The sequence below is a fragment of the Antedon bifida genome, chromosome 11 (genome assembly GCF_963402885.1).
Source record: "Antedon bifida chromosome 11, ecAntBifi1.1, whole genome shotgun sequence".
NCBI lineage: Eukaryota > Metazoa > Echinodermata > Crinoidea > Comatulida > Antedonidae > Antedon > Antedon bifida.
Window position 1 is genome coordinate 14,242,414 of NC_136236.1, and position 17,223 is coordinate 14,259,636.

General features: G+C 35.5%; 2 protein-coding genes across 2 annotated transcripts; one reads left to right on the forward strand and one right to left on the reverse strand.

Annotated features, from left to right (window-relative positions):
* The first annotated feature begins 572 nt into the window (after nucleotides 1-572).
* LOC144855971 (uncharacterized) lies at nucleotides 573-6,906 on the forward strand. Its single transcript, XM_078713940.1, has 11 exons — nucleotides 573-658; nucleotides 2,520-2,752; nucleotides 3,019-3,211; nucleotides 3,304-3,450; nucleotides 3,865-4,059; nucleotides 4,419-4,541; nucleotides 4,693-4,788; nucleotides 5,075-5,194; nucleotides 5,495-5,701; nucleotides 6,205-6,318; nucleotides 6,448-6,906. The coding sequence occupies exons 1-11, from the start codon at nucleotides 586-588 to the stop codon at nucleotides 6,804-6,806; spliced, it is 1,860 nt and encodes a 619-aa protein (XP_078570066.1). The 5' UTR covers nucleotides 573-585; the 3' UTR covers nucleotides 6,807-6,906.
* Nucleotides 6,907-6,985: 79 nt separating this feature from the next.
* Nucleotides 6,986-11,112, reverse strand: LOC144855989 (putative protein-lysine deacylase ABHD14B). Its single transcript, XM_078713964.1, has 4 exons — nucleotides 11,020-11,112; nucleotides 9,183-9,648; nucleotides 8,505-8,731; nucleotides 6,986-8,156 (listed from the first exon to the last, which is right to left on the reverse strand). Exons 2-4 carry the CDS (start codon nucleotides 9,637-9,639, stop codon nucleotides 7,968-7,970), a joined length of 873 nt encoding a protein of 290 aa, XP_078570090.1. The 5' UTR covers nucleotides 9,640-9,648; nucleotides 11,020-11,112; the 3' UTR covers nucleotides 6,986-7,967.
* Nucleotides 11,113-17,223: the final 6,111 nt, after the last annotated feature.

Here is a 17,223-nt window from a genome sequence, read left to right on the forward strand (position 1 = left end):
CCCTCTACAGTCTAACATTTTTAAAGTAATTTTAGACTGTAGAGAGAGAGTTACTGTGCCTAAGTACGGTGTTTACACGAGGATTCGACCACCGTTATTAATGTGATGATGAAGTTGTTCAAATCGATAGAGGAGATGAGAAAGATTTTCATTATTAAAATTGACACCAGCGGGAACAGTTGCTCGAAAATGTTCGTCTGATTACAAGGTAAGAGATTATTTATATTATTATTATTATTAATCATAGCTTAATAAAAGTGAAATAAATGATGACGTTTTGAGCTTCTGTCTTGGTACCATTTCATCTCCGATTTCACAATACAATAATACTACTTTTTTCTTTAAATAAGTCATAATGGTATCATCTAAAATTTGATATATTTTGATTTATATTTTAAAAATATTATAACACTGTTCAATCTCCCCGAGCACTGACAATAATTCTTCTTTATTCCTTACATTCTTATACTTCATTCACTTTCATAAAGACCGGGAAATAAATTTATATACCTACTTTTTTAAAGTTTCAGGTCGATGTTTTTCTGTTACATGACATTTTTGTAGGTCATTTTTATAAAGTATGAGATGACCTCGGTGATCGTCGGACTCTTATCATTCTCTGCTCTGTACATATGTGCTGCTGCATCACTTGGCTTTGGTAGGCATTAAAAACAAAAATATACAATATATTTATGGCAGGTTAACATAAATAATTCTGTATTATTTATATCTATATCAATAAGTACTTCCTTACCTCGTTCGAAGAGTGTTCTGTGGTCCTTGGTGTACACAAGACCAACGGCCTAACATTTCATCCAAAAAGCTTGTGTTTTTTTTTGTATTATCTTGATCAAATTAGTAATAACTATAACAACATATAACAATATTATTTTACTTTATAATTCAAAAGCTCGAAAAAGCAATTGTAAATTAATATGATTTGGTTGATTTAAATTTGGCCCAAATCATGACGTAAATCTAGAGTACAACTATTTAGAAAAAGAATCAATAGTGAGTGACGGATACTGGTTGTTTTGATAACAACTGTTCTTGTGACACTCACGCTGCGATTAAGAACACACTCGGCAAATTTCGCTGGGGACTAGCGCAACTTAATATCGGCAGCAGAGCAATCAGTAACTAGCGTATTTACTATTTCGATAGGAATAATACATTCATTTAGATCAATAGACAGACACGATCTGAATCACCAGAAGAAAGAAAGCAATTAAAATATGTAATACGAGAAAATTAGTTGTAAAGAATTGTTATTTTATTGACTTAAGTAGCAAAGAAATATTTGTGATAATAGAACCAGTAATCAATAACATTTGACAAAATACTACAGTGTATCCTTTGTACAAATATAATATACATAAACACTCTAAATTAAAGGTTTCAAAAGTTCTAAAAATTACTTTATTAAAATAACAATGTATCAATTCCAATAAAATGAACTAATATCTCTCTTGTACTTTAAATCAACAGTAAGTCGCGTCAGTTGTTGAGCCTACTATTGATTTGCTAGTAAGGTATTGTTTGGAATAACAGGGTCACGTAGAGGTGAATCGTAGAAATTCATTTTAATCATATATTTCAGTGAGACGATCGAAACTCCGGGTGGGGATCCTTGATACAGAGGAGGATGAAACACCATTGGATTTGGCTAGTTTGTAAGCGAGGTTTTCTACTACAAGGTATTTTTACTACAGCTCACTATGTCACTCACTTGAGCACGCGACTGCAGCCATGTATATGGCTTTGTTTGACAGTGGATGGGTGGGAGCGAGCCTCGTTCTTATTAAATTAATGTTCGTATGTTTCTATCAGTGATGACGTCATCACCAAGAAATATTATTGCAAATAACAATATAACGACATCAGCTTTGAGGTGTGCAAATGCTTTACAATCTTTCAGAAACACATCAACCATACTGATCAATTGAAATCCAATCAGTGCCAGTTGAGTTCCGATAGTCTCTCACATTAGTAACAATATTGGTCATCATTACCATATATGGCTGATAGCACTTATTACATCACGTAGTCTGCCCCCAAGCGCGTGTTGCTGGGGGCTCATTGCCGCGTTGTATTGTGACAGCTTGCCGAATGTTTTCTGACACACTTTATTGTCCCTAGAGACCTTATGAAAGGCTGTAGGAACATCTTGCTAGGCTGCGAGGTATTCAGTAATGTTATAGATTAGTACCAGCAAGAACAAACACTTAAGTATCAACTTACATTTTCGAATGTAATTTGAAAATAATTAGTACTTCGAAATTCTAATAAACAAACAGCATTTCAGATATTTAATCCTAGATAAATTATGACTTTTATTAAGTACGTGTAAGGTATTATACTTATCTAACAGCGTAGACTTAATAAGTTAGTTAGAAAGGACCAAATACAAACTGGTTCACATTATCAAGTTAACATAGTTTGTCAAATTATGTGGACCCCAAATATATCACAACATAAATCAAACAGTTTTAATTTGTCTGTATCTTTTATTTGAACAGAGTGTGAGCAACTTACAGCAAGGCCTAGCACGCAGTCCAGTGCGTTCACACATCATATCAAATCACCAAGCTTTCCGTTGCCAAGACCACCTGGCAACTATGTGTGTGAATATATCTTTAATCCTAAAAAGCATTCAGTTCGGATTCTATTCACGGATTTCTTTTTATATGGATCATCCGTGCAAGAATCACTGATGACAAACTGCCTCCATGGGGATGGCGACTATATCGAGGTAAAGTCATTAATTACTGCAGTATAGGCATTTATTCTGCTATAACTCTCCCCCTCCCCAAGTTGTGTCAACGTTTACAAACATAACTTTTACTATGAATAGTGGCAAGAAGTAGGAATCAGAAGAACGTTAGAGATCGATTTTAGAGGCTATACTACGTCTCTTAAGAGTCCCGAAAACATTTGTTTTGAAGGGTATTGCGGAGGGGTGGAGGGGTGACCTCTCCACCTGAAAACTTAAGATTAATCATGACTTTATCGTTACAGATATTTGTTGATGAAGAACTTGTTGAAACATACTGTGCTGCCTCTAAATCCCGTCCACCGCCGCTTAGTGTAACCGAACAAAAGCTGACAATCAGATATGTTGTAAGGGCTAACACAACATCAACAACTCGACCAGGGTTCCAGGCTACGTATGTGTTTACGAAAGATAGTTCGTGGCTGGAAAAGCCAAAAGGTTTGTAGGTTCGGCAGCACATTCAAGTCAACTATTCATCAAATCATAATACCAAGATCGTTAACAAAAATTAATGTTATTTTCTGTTGCAGTAATGTCAGAGTATATCCTGTCAAATGGAGATGGTCACTCGTTGACGTCACTCAACAGGCCGGGCGTCTATGACGTCATGCTGCTCATTCAATCTTCTAATTTAGTATTTTTCAATTTTAATGCAACAACGAATATTTCAATCTCAGGTATGTACTTATAATGTTAATGGCGTTTGATGGCGAATAAATCGTCGTCGACAAATTCCAATAAGTAGGCCTAGTTTGTTGCAGTTCACAAGATTCAGATATCTGTCATTAGGTGGCTGAGGGGCTTTAGGCTGTTTATTTAAACCAAGGATAATTGTTGTAAAATATTGAACGATGTTAATGCATCATTCTGGTGATACTGATACCTAAATACAAGTGATGATACGTTTACAAAAAACCATACAAAATTATAATGTTAATAATTGAGGGTAAATTATTCTACATTCTACCGGTAACTTTTATTCCGTTTTTTTAAAGTTTAACCTTCTGAAAAAAAATATTGTAAAGAGAGATTTTGGTCCATGAAATTATAGTGGATATGCCACTGAAATGTTACTTTTTATTTAATTGCAGATATAAAAGTGGAAATATGTTTATATGACGGGTCCGCGAGTGCATCTTTAGCGTCGCATTGCCAAGGAAACCTAAATGCGTTTGATTACACTTCGCTGCAAACTACTTTATTAGTGAAAATTAAAATAGAGTTAAGCTTATACCAAGCAGTTGATATGTTGTTTGTCTATGCATTTTGTACTCTGTCTAAATCAGGTAGGATGATTGGGAGTGGAGGAAGGGGCTCGGATGTGTGGGAGGGTAGGAAAGGGCAGGGATGAGTGGGAGGGTAGGAAAGGGCAGGGATGAGTGGGAGGGTAGGAAAGGGCAGGGATGAGAAGGTGGGAGAAATGAGGAGGTCTATGGTTGTGGTATAGTGTGCATCGGAACATTACGATAGGTAATAATTGATACCTGATGATTGATGATAATCGATAACTGATCAAATAATTGATCGATAACTAATCAAATAATTGATAGCGACGATAATAACTGCAGTTATGATTATGATGACAATGAGGATGATTATGATGACGACGATAATAATTTAAAAAAAGTTAATGTTTGTTTTTCAGTTGGTGGTTTTTGTCCACTTGATTACTATCCCTGTCAAGACAGCTTTCACTGTATACCAAACAAGCTACTTTGTGATTCTTACTATCATTGTCCAGACAGATCAGATGAAATATACTGTGATGGTAAGCCACAATTGATTGTGGAAAATTGATATCGTGCTTTTTCCTGTGCAGCACCCATTTTATGGAATACTAATACCAATAGACACAAAGATCTTTGAAAACTCTGTCAATAATATTATTCATTAGATTAATATTTTGACTTCTCCTCTAGAGCCTTGTTTAAAGTGTCGTAATGGTGGAGTTTGCGACCAATCGACGAAAGAATGTCAGTGTTTTAACAATTTCTACGGTAGCCAGTGTCATTTCTGTAAGTTCAAATTATGAATCAAATAATATATTTACACTCATGTGTTAATTACTAGAGGTACAATCTAGTGTCGTCAGACAAACAAAGAATTTAATAAAATCCCAGAACCAGCTTATTTGCACTTTCACAACATTTTCTGCAGATTAGGGAGACATGATATTCTAAAAAAAAGTTAGTATAGGGCCTACTCTGTCATTGTGTCGAAAAACACGATGATAACCTATCGTCAGTGAGAGAACATTCGGATTAAAATGCTTCTGCATTCAAACTTCTTCTTTTTTTCAAGATGCTTGTGGAGAGGTGAATTGTAATCAAGGAGTTTGTAAGATCGCAGACCCTGAAGGCAATTACATGTGCGTCTGTCACATGGGGTACACAGGCAAACTGTGCGACACACAGGAAGTAGGTGAGTTGCCGATTGCTCAAGAACATAAATGATATATAAAAGACTCAATTAAAAACCCAAGCAAAACCTATGACACAACAAAACAATTTGACAAACTATACATGCTGAGAATTTAACTTCATAAGAAACAAGATACTGTTACTAAGTCAATTCGTAGCCTAAACAAATAAAACAACTTAATCAATTTACAAAAGCAATCAATCAATGACTTACGAAAGTTGGAAAAACTGTCGAAAAAATCCGTAAAAGTAGCAGCTTAAAAAAAATCACAAAACTATAACATTTATAATATATTTTCAGGAACCTTTGATCCCTGTCCCTGCGAAAGAAAGAATCGATGTCACGTGTACGTTTCCTTGAGTATGGGGGTCATCTGCATGTGTGAGGGTAACTTCTATGGACCAAATTGTGAATTTGAGGGCAATTCATACGTAGATTATGAAGCACCACCCGAATTACCAGATGAATACTGGCCGACATACCCTGAAGTTCATGGAACACCCAGAAGTACAGTACTCAGTTTTAACTTATTTTAGACAAGCAACTAACAAAAAATCACTAGCATGTAGTGGTAATACACACACAAGATGCTGGATAAAATAAATAATTAGACTCATTACTTTTAATTTTGCCAAAATATAGATGAGGAACCAAACTTCATTTTCAAATTATTACGTATCATTTTTAAGACCAATTTACACAGACGATCCTGAGCGGAAACCACCCGTCCTCTCCGCCTTTTGTGTAAATGTTCATTAAGAAATAACATAGATTCTATATTTCTATTACCGTTACTGCTCGTCTGTGTAAATTGGCATTTAGAGATCTTTTATGCTTGGTTCGTACTCCTAGAGACACAACGCAAGCGCAACGTTAAATGATTTGACCAATCACAAGTGATAGATTATTCGATCTGTCGCCTGTCATTGGTCAAATCGTTTTCGTGAGAATAGAAGAAATGAAAAGAATACACAATTCTTGTTAAATAAATAAAAACATTTTTTTTGCAGCCATCAGTAAGTTGTGGATCATCCTGTTGACAGCATTTGGAATTCTTTTTGTAATAATGTTTTGTTGCTGCATTGCCAAAAGAGGAAGCCCCCGTGCCTCAAGGAGAACACGAGGTTAGTATGGGATTCACCAGGATGGTGAGGTGTATGGCAATTCATTGTTGACATCGCTTTTGATGGTGGTATGTGATTCCCGTTCCTTTGAGCTAGTCTATAAAACTAGTAACTCTTTTTTTGTTATAGAACATTGTCCACATAATTCAACAAACCGAGTGAACACCAGAAATGATTGTACACAAATGCAGAGTCAGGCCTCTTCACTCATGCGGTCAAGTAGTAGTCTGTTCGCAATGATTGCTGCTTGGAGGAGAGCCACAAGGCCTCCGACACCACCCCCATCGTACGATGCTATCGCACCAATGTACTGTCAAGTGGCAACGGATATTGCTATGACCGAAAGAAGTGTATACGCTTGTAGGCCTGGGCATCATCCGGACGCTGCTTATGGAACGATCACTCGCGAATCTAGCGGATTACCGGATGTGGTAACCGATGGTGAAATGCGGTTACATATTGGACAGTCTATCGTTAGTCAAGTTTAGAACGAAAGACAGTACAGTTAACATTGACAGATTATTGCGTTTTTAACGCACCTTAAATACGTAATAGTGTCCCAATGTCATCTTTAAGACAATCATACAACATGTTTCGGGCTGTTGCTGTAACATTTTAGGTGAATGATTTATGAAACGAGACAAGAATTTTACATAATAATACAACATGGGAGATATTGACATTTATAGAAAAAAATAGAAATTATTACATACAATAACTGCAGTAATTATATTGTAAGCGCAGTATAACTGCCGGCCCTGCGGGTGTGGGTTAGGCTACACATGGCAGTCATGTAAAACAACTACAAATGCTGTCTATATAAACGGAGAAAGTGTTCCGTTGCACGTACTAATTACATATTCAAGGCCAAATAGATTGTATTGATTCTAATACTAAACTTCAACCATTACTAGAAATATTATATACAAGGTTATGATAATTTAAAGTATATTCGATTAGGAACCATGTCCATCCATACAATATGCTATTACAATTGCTAACACACTATTCTATGAGTGCGACTTAGCATAGGCTATTTCTTTTGCAATAACTAGGGGCTAAGTGCCGTACGCAAGTTACAGAAAAGGGATAGGGCAAAGTACACACAGAAGAAACAAGGGCTGTATTTTTCCAACATTGCTCTGGGATACTAATGCTATTAATGCATTTCTATAGAATGGTGGCCTACTGTAGTTTAGTTTACCATGCACCGATTTATCATTAGTGTACTTCGGTTATTTCCTTATTATTTCATTTTTTTGTTCAGTTTATCCTTAACTACGGGCGTTTTAAACCAAATTTAAATGAAACTTACTTATCACCAAAACCGACTATTAGTATTGATCATCTCTTCTTTAAATTAATTAATTTTCAATGTTTCTGCTATTCATGATTTTGTTTCAAATTTATATAAATTAAAAGATTTTAATCAAACATTGTAACTAAAGTACTAACATAATTTATATTGTCCGATTGTGATGAAGATGAGTAATAAAGTGTGCTCCCGCAAAATACTATCAGCATTTTTATGCATCTGTATCGTATAATTTGAAACTAAAAACAATAAGTTAGAAATTGTATTGCATTTTTTTTTTGCATTTTGAAGTAAACTTTGAAAAGCATCAGACAAATTTCAGACAAAAAAATAATTAATTTCCAAATAACTTATCAGCAAAATTATGAAGGAGACGATGGAACTCAAGCGGTTGGTCAAGATAGGCTGCGTGGTTAGCATCTTTGAGTTTATGTACTTGGCCGTTTGGTAGAAGTGTTAGCTTCAACGCTGAGTGACTTCCTAGAGCTGTGTCTTTATCGCCATATACTATAAGAGCCTGGATCTAAATAAATACAAACAGACGCTTAAGTAAAACATCTCCGTGGGACACGTCTACACTTTCATGTTAAACAAATGAGAAAATGTTGTAACACTATGGCAAACCGTTATTCAGGAGACACCTCGATTAAGAAGAAACCTTGTGGGATCACGAATGTGTCCTCTTAAGGGTCTTTCACATTTGTTCCGGAACATCAAATCCAACGTCATGTTTCGTTTTTACGCAGCTACGCACATATCTTGGTGCATATTAGCGCATGGAGCGTCTTGAAAGCGAAACATTGACGGTCGATTTGATTTGCCGGCGCCGGGCCGTAACAAGTGTGAAAGACCCTTCTAATGTATAACTTACTTGATTAGTTTTATATTCATCATCTTTAAATTTATCTGTATCGACTGGTGCGATCGGTAGATATCCCTTCAACAAGTCACCGCGTTTCATGATCAGAGGTAGTGACCATCCTCCGCTCATCGATGGACTTATTAATATTGGATTCTCAATCTTCAAAGTTGACATCACATTTATTAAAAAATCAGCTTTGTCAGGTACATTACCAGCTGGTGTCTCTCCTCTTCCTCCTACGGAATAATTATTACCAAAAAATAAATTAATATTGTTTGAATGAAGACCAATCTTCTTTTGTGCTGCTTGCTAAAATGTTATGAATAAAATATCGAGTTTACCATAATCGATCACTTGAAGTACAAATAGGTCAATGAAATACTAAAAAACTACAGAACAGTCCTTTCGTGGAATCCTGTAGTTTTACACCGAAAATGGAATAACTAATTTAATTTTTCATTTAAGTAAACAATATTTCCAAGGCCGTGAGTGAGAGGTTAAAAACAGACGAGGCAAAGATGCTTTAAATATAATTATATAAAATATGACGATCTGTCCTGGGGAATTGGGGTGGGTAGTGAAATTTGAAAATTTCAGACGAGGCGATCGCCTCGTCTGCCTCATGCTGGCCACGGCCCTGATTTCATATATGGCTTATAAATTAGTGTAAATAACAGTTTATACTACCTGGTAGATCTATAGCCACAACCCTGTAACCATAGCTTGCCATTACATGCAAAGTACCAAGATTTTTCCATGTCTCAGAATTAAACTTCGCTCCATGTAGAAGTAATATCGTTCCCGATGACTCTCGTTCACTGTCTACACACTCCCGACGGTAAACCTGGCCGAAGCCCTTTAATTCAAACTTCTCTTCGGTTAAGGTTAGCTTGGTGTTGTGCATTGCACTATCTTTTATATCTTCCCACGTCATATTCATAAGTTTCCCTTCCTCATTAGCGCCTCCAAACACACGTAATTTATCCTCTAGAGCTTCTTTTGCGAAATTTTCCACTGCGTTCACTCGGCTGAGCTCAGATTGTTTGTCGGATGAGACGGAAGGGTAGTAGATAAATAGAAGTGTTAGGACTGCAGCTATCAGCAGCAAAATGGCTGTTTTATTTACCTGCACTCCCATCAACATTAGAATGGTCTGTGTTAAATAAACAACCAGCAACAATAAGTTTGCAGCCTTTAAAGTTTACAACCTTTTATTTGACATTAACAATATATGTCAGTAATTATTTAATGAAAACAATTAAAAGATACTAACTGTATTATATTCAAATCATTGCCTTTGGGTCTACTGTGACATTTGTTCATATGACACGGTGAAGATGGCAAATAAAGTTCGAAAGATGAACAATTAAAGTTCGAAATATTGAATCATAATGGCTTGCCTCATTATTGGACTACTTATCTATATTTAAATAGGCCATTTCGTGGCCATTTTGATACTTGATAAAATTACCCACATGAACAACAAATTATGAGCATATCCTCAGAGTTGGTGATACACAACTTGTTTGATATATAATACAATACAAAAGCAGTATAATCAAACTTAATAGATATAAGTATTTATTTAAATAAAATATTAATTAAACATTCAGCATGTAGACTATATCTAACTAAAGAGCAGAAACACCACCAAAATTAATGGCCTTAAAATAAAAAGCTATGAAAAGATAGCAAAGTGCAAACATTGCTCGGGTATCAATACAACATTTAAATTAGACTGATTGGCTATTGATAAGACTGAGGGTGTAAACTTTGACCTAAATAATACAACGACTAAAGTACGAAAACAACCATCTTGAAATATAGCCTAGCTACTGTAGGCTGGGTACACAGGCCTTTATTCCTTTGTCGCCACAAGGGAACATATGCAGTACACTACTATTTTTTTCAGAGATGACAAAGAGTCGTGACCAGCCTAGCGTAAAAAACAAAAATAACATAGCGATTTTAGGGGATTTCAGGACACCATTTTAATTTTAAAATCGTACTTTGTATGAGAAAAAAATTATTGTAAAAAATGTTTTTTAATTAACAGTTTCCTGAATGAAATCGGTATGTTATATTTGTTTTTTACGCTCGGCTGGTCACGACTGTTTGTTATCATCTCTGCAAGATGGCTTCCGTCTATTTTAGTAGGCCTCTTTCTCTCTAGCTAGTAGGTAGTTTAGCCTATGACTGTATCATAACATGTACAATATATTGAATTGTATGACAAAAATATGATTAATTCCAGGATTCTAAAAACTTTATATTTTATAATCATTACTTTTAAAAAGGCCTACTGAAACTACGATACCGTACAACAGTAAAGCAGTCGTAGGCTACGATGCAACAAACCAGGGGTCAAGATTAATTCTCAGACCGCGAAACAACGCAAGATTTTCGGCGATCGCTGATCAGCATAGTCCTAGCCTAACATTTTCCGTTTTAAAAAATTACTATTTGAAAATTGCTTTAGTGAGCAATTTATGTCTAAGAGTAACGTTTTAAGAATTCATCTTACCAATATTTACACTAATACAGCAGAAAAAAACAATAATTATTGTAAGGCTAGGCTAGATACCGAACACACGTCACGTCCAAAACATTATCAAATTCCAACTGCCTGGCGCCCTCTATAGTCTTTCAAAACACACGACATAAGTATGAAAAAATAGTATGGCGGTAAAAATTAAAATATGTACGTAAAAGGCCAATTTACACCGCTTACCGTTACGGCTCGTATACGTAAATTGGCCTTTATTCTTTTAACAATCTGAAAATAGATGGATGGACTAAAAAGGCCTAGAAACGTGTGTAGACCTACTAATGTTTTAATTTGTTTTTTTACTGGTAATTTTGATTTAGGTCGTATTGAAATTTGCGATGGATGATGTTAAATTCTCGTAGGCGGATACGGGGCGCAGTTTGGTACACAAGTGTGTAGGCCTACTAATTCTGACAACGAGGCGTAGGCCGTATAACAAGGCCATATACATGGCTACAGTCGCGTGCGCAAATTTGACTTAATGTTTACCTACCGACCGACCAACCAACCGACCGACATAGTGAGCTAGAGCTAAAAACTGATTATTTTCGAGCATTCAACTTTCTGTTCGAACATAATTATGATCTTGCTCTTTGTTAGGTCCTAGTCTGAACAGAATAGTTTAACAGAGAAGATTTAGTAATCCTCTCATACTAATCCTCCGACAAGAGAATAAAGTTACAGAAGACAAGTTGTATTTAATAAACAATGCATTATTATATTTGTCTAATTCTTATACAAATTTTAAAAATGGATGTGTGCAGCATGCTATAAATAAAACATGACGTCAAGGGCCCTCTCAATGCGTAAACGTAACCATGAAAACGAGACGCTTTACCGCGCGAATAAGCATTCTGCAGTATCAATAGCACTCAATCTATATATCTAAGGGTATACGTCACATCAATTGCATTAAACTGAAGGCGAAAAGTGGAATCACGAAACTCAAACAAAATAATTACTGTAGTTTACATTTATGCATACATAAAGATTTGACCGTTATCTTACTAATCGACGGTAACCAACTTAAAACACTGGTACTCAGAAGGAAAAAAAACATTAGCGTGTTAAAACACAAAGTAGGACAGTTCATATTGGAATTACGTTAGCAAGTTGATATAACACTTAGATGCTTAGAATTTCCAAGGAACAATATTGTTTCAACATTATTTGAATATCTGTCGAAGGACAAATCGCTCGAAAATAGACTGGATGGATGGAATTATGCAGAATGGTTGATTGGCAACCATGAGAGTGCGCGTACATGGCACGATTAATTAATTTAATAATTGAGTGATGGTAATCTTCGGTTAATGGGAAAGATTCCATCCGTCAAATGATGAGTGTATTATGGAACTAAAAGGACTTCTAACATGAAATGTGGTTCGTCTTTCTTCGCCGCAGGTGCAACACGTTCTCATTCTAAGAAGGATGGTTTAAAATAGTTAATGTTTGTGTTTCTTGTGGATGTTATAACCCGAAGCAGTGTCTCTTAAAGCTATAACACACATACTGTACAGTCGCTAACAGTTTTATAAACACACATCATCCTTTTTTTTTTGTAAAACGAAAAAAAAAATTCTGTAACCAGTCACTCATTTCAAAAAGCCCTTTCAATAAAATCTTAACAGTGAGCTAAATCAATAAATCACATTACAACATCGTACTCGTTTACACTAAATGAATGTAATTGTTACAGATATTAATTTTATACTTTATCAATTACAAATGTCAAAAATAATTGGTAAAAAACGTATCATAATTCCTCACGTAATACAGTCTCTCATTCAATTAATAAACACCTTTTAAACGCGCGCGTTGACATTGTTTTGTGGCGTTACCAATGACCCACTTAAACCTTGTTGTGTTGTCACCGACAACACGTCGACCTAACCACTTTTATACGCGCGTGTTAACTTTGTGTTCTGTGTTATCACTGACAATGTCAACCTAGGCCTTATTTATAAATTTTCTCCTTGCGCTAAAATATAGTTTGAACATTATATGACAAGGACAGTTTGAATGGAAAATGCAATTTGTAAAACATTATCCAAGGACATCATCCATAATAATAGTTAAAAATAAGTACAATTTGTTTTACTATTATGTCGTCTTAAACGACCAGTTCCCATAATTAACGAAGAATAATGTCACACAAATAACATTATACATTATAAGTGACTAGTAATCACATCATCGATAGTTAAAATGTATGATAAATAGTGATAATTACTGTAAAGCGGCTTTTCATCAAAAAGAGGACGCGTCGAAGTGGCCATGCACAATACTATTTGCAGATGAAGTTAATGTATGGACGCAAACCAAGAAACCTTTGAAGACCGTATGCTACTATTACGATTTCATGGTCACGAAAGTACATTGAGCAACCAAGGCAATCTAACATCAGGACACTGAGCTCGCCTTGTCAAGATATGAAACTCGTAACAGTCTTTGATCTCATGTCTGGCTGCGACAAATAGCAACAGCACTGTACTTTGTACATATTCTCCGCGGCGCGCGGTGTCTGTTAAGGGGCGTTTCGCAGCCACAGGTAAACTCTTTGATCTCCGGAGAACAGCATCTTGTTGAAACAACTGTGATATTACGTAACACTTATAGTTATGGAGATATTAAGCGTATGAATTATACAATTTGGTACTAATTTCTTATTGATAAAATGTGCTGTACCAACAATCAGATCAAATCATTTAAACTGCCGCTTGTGATTGGCCAAATCACCTTGCGATTTGGTGCTTCTTCTTCACCATTACAATAGTGAAGAAAAAGCGCGCATAGATAAACTTTCACGCGACCTATGCTGCCTACCAATCGATAGACAGGAAATGTGGATTAATGAATGAATATACGAATAAATCAATGGAATTGAGAGAATGAAAATTCAAAACTTTTTAGGTTACGTTGTCATTTCAACCAATACGATTATCATTGCAATATACTTATCTGCAAATTTAATCTTTAATCATTTTTCGAGTACTTGGATTTGGATTAAAATAAATCCTTCAGATTAGATTAATATTACGAAAGGTCCGTCTCTCTCTACTGTAGCAAAGTAAACACATTTGTATTAACATAATATAATACTATACAGTACCTCGTGGCTAAAAATATCTACTAATACTTAGGCTAAAATTGTTGTTTTCCCTTTCTCCATAAACAATTTTTCGATAGGTCATAGGTCAAATAAATATAACGAATTATTAATACAAGAGTATATTGAACTTGCAAACTTGGATCCTGTAACAATGTATTGATCATGTAGCGCAATATTGGATTCGAACCTACAACCTCTCTCTGTTTTTTAATTACTATTCTATCATAGGATACGTTTATAGATTGACATATAAATTCAATTACTGTTTAAAGATTGTGTCACTTCGTTAATTAAACATCATAGACAAATGACATTCATGAGTGCCGATTTAACACGCACTAAAATCAGAAGAGTTTGTTTTATAATTACATACGAAATTAGTTTCTCGCTAGAAAATCTATTTATAGTTTTCGCGCATTTAGTTTTCACGCATTTTTTTCCCTATAATTTTCGCGCCTTTTACTAAACACTATGAAAAACGTTTCGATACGCGTGCTGCAGACGCGACTTTCTTCTGTTTGATTACATTACTATAAATTAACGACGTTGTTGAATCTCCGGACTTGCCCTTTAATCTGAATTGAAAACCCAACAGTTGGATCGCAAGCATGCAGGTTGCTGTCTAAACATCTAAACTAACGTGAAATAACAATAGTGATACTAGACAAATCCACAAACGTTGTTCAAATTATTCTGATTACATCTTAGTTAAACATTTTGCTTAAGCCTGGGGTTACAGTATTTTGCCTATCACACTGATTTCATTAAATCACCATCAGTTTGTTTTAAAGTATAGTTTAAATCAATGATTAGGATAACAATGATAATCTACTCCCACACTACGTCATCCAGGACGTGTATTATACGTAGAAAGGTATAAGGCCTATCAGACTACTATATCAACATATTTCTCAGCATTTTGTAATGGTTTAAATCAGTGTATAAATACAATATCAATATTTGATGTAAGAACACACTTAAGTTGCGGCAAAATGTTCTTTCGCGTGGCTATCACAAAGGTCTGATAGCATGTGCCATTCGAATCGATATAGGACTGTACCAACTAATTTAATGTTACAGTCTTGAAGTTGGCTGAATTGCCGTAATCAGGTCGTGGGACTGGACTCTGAACGGTGGTTCGGCCGCACGACTTCAATTTCCTTGCTACTACGCCAAATGATTAATATAAATACGTAAAAAAAGGATATTTATTTGAACAGGCGGAGCAAAACAAAAATGAGAGGGTTAAAGGTCAATAAATGTATATATTCAGTACACTTTAAACCAGTGAACATGTTTGTTTAGATCACATGATACGTTTGTTTGAAGTTAGCTAAGAGTTGGACCAAACACAATGTCTGAATGACGTGTACAAATACAAATCAGTGTTATACGAAATGACACTAGCTGCTGCATGTCGGATAGGTCTATTAACACATGCGGCGAAATGCTGTTGTTTATATTTATTTACAATAAGGATTGATTTTATGTGTTCACATCGTGTTTCGGTTTGAATTCCATCGAAAAGTACGCGTACATTATACATCACAATCTGCTAATACATTGGGTCTGTATGTTGTGAATGTTTTTGTATAGACATCTATCACAGGCTTTCCATTACTGGATGATTTATAGTCGGTCGTGATATCGTATAAATAATTATCAATGTCAAGGTGCAAATGCATTCATCGTTTTGACGGGACGCATAGTGGTTGCGGCTCATTTTGATTAACATCCGTTCAGACTACTTTCGTTGTCGCAGCGCATCACGTGTATAGTACGACTTGATATCGGTCCAGACAACTTTCGTTGTAGCAGTATATCCCGTGGTTATTTTGATTGCACGACTTGACATCAGTTCAGACGACTTTCGTTGTAGCAGTGTATCCTGTGCTTTTTTAATTGCACGACTTGACATCGGTTCAGACGACTTTCGTTGTAGCGGTGTATCCCGTGCTTTTTTTATTGCACGACTTGACATCCGTTCAGACAACTTTTGTTGTCGCAGCGCATCACGTGTATAGCACGACTTTTATATCGGTTCAGACGACTTTCGTTGTAGCAGTGTATCTCTCTTGCTTCTGGTTGATATCCGTTCAGACGACTTTCATTTACGCTTAAGCTGTATCCCGTGCTTCTTTTGGTCACACGTCTCAATATTGGTCCAGACGACTTTCCATATGTATAGGCCCAATGTTATAATGTGTTTAGGACTATGACATAGGTCTATGACCTGGAATGCTATTAACTTTGACGGAAGTTTGTAATATTTTCCGCTGGATTATAAACAACCTTTGTGTTTATTTACACAATGTAATCATTATAATGTGTAATTTACAGACGAACTTCCACCATATTGAATGTAAAAGGGCATATACATGATAGACTTATTGAATATTGTCTCTTTTGAAATGATTGGTTATTATACATCGATGGCTATTGTATCTAATTGTATGCATTAAGTTGTGCCGTTTCATTATGTGGTTGTAACTTAATTTTTTGCTCATCATCATCGTCGTCACTGAATTGAGTTCATGCTGCTTTTGTCAGTATTTGATTTCGTACTGAACCGGCGCTTTGCTTTACAAGCATTAGTAACATTTCGCTATATCGTGACATTTATCAATTGATTTAATACGATAAATTCTACTCTGGTTCCGCATCCACGCTCACTAGCACAGAGAACGATCGGACTGTATGGGAAGTTCTCCGCGGGCGTACTTCATCCTGCTATGAATTAGACCCTCTTCTTGAAACTGAAACAATTATATTCAACGAGGACATAACTAGCCGACTTTTCTTTACGGACAATGTAAGTAAATATTATTTGTGTTTAAAAAAAAAACATAAATTGCTTATAATAGCAGTTTTCTAAATTGATCAAGCGTTTCACATTATAATTAAAATTTAACAATTAAAGATATTGATATAAAAATAAAGGTAATTGATAACTGATTATAATGACGTGGATGGCCTACCTTCCTGCTGTAGCCTACAATGGCATATGTATCAGAACAAATTACGTTTGTTAACAAGCCGTAAAATCAGTATTACGTAGTACCATGAAT

What these genes read in the sequence shown, in the direction of transcription:
- LOC144855971 (XM_078713940.1), top strand. Translation starts at nt 586, where the DNA reads ATGACCTCGGTGATCGTCGGACTCTTATCATTCTCTGCTCTGTACATA. An exon ending in GTGGCTGGAAAAGCCAAAAG is followed by an intron (nt 3,212 to 3,303) that starts GTTTGTAGGTTC and finishes TTTCTGTTGCAG; the next exon opens with TAATGTCAGAGTATATCCTG. An exon ending in AGTTCATGGAACACCCAGAA is followed by an intron (nt 5,702 to 6,204) that starts GTACAGTACTCA and finishes TTTTTTTTGCAG; the next exon opens with CCATCAGTAAGTTGTGGATC.
- LOC144855989 (XM_078713964.1), bottom strand. Translation starts at nt 9,639, where the DNA reads ATGTTGATGGGAGTGCAGGTAAATAAAACAGCCATTTTGCTGCTGATA. An exon ending in TGTGGCTATAGATCTACCAG is followed by an intron (nt 8,732 to 9,182) that starts GTAGTATAAACT and finishes ATTATTCCGTAG; the next exon opens with GAGGAAGAGGAGAGACACCA. An exon ending in ATGAATATAAAACTAATCAA is followed by an intron (nt 8,157 to 8,504) that starts GTAAGTTATACA and finishes GTATTTATTTAG; the next exon opens with ATCCAGGCTCTTATAGTATA.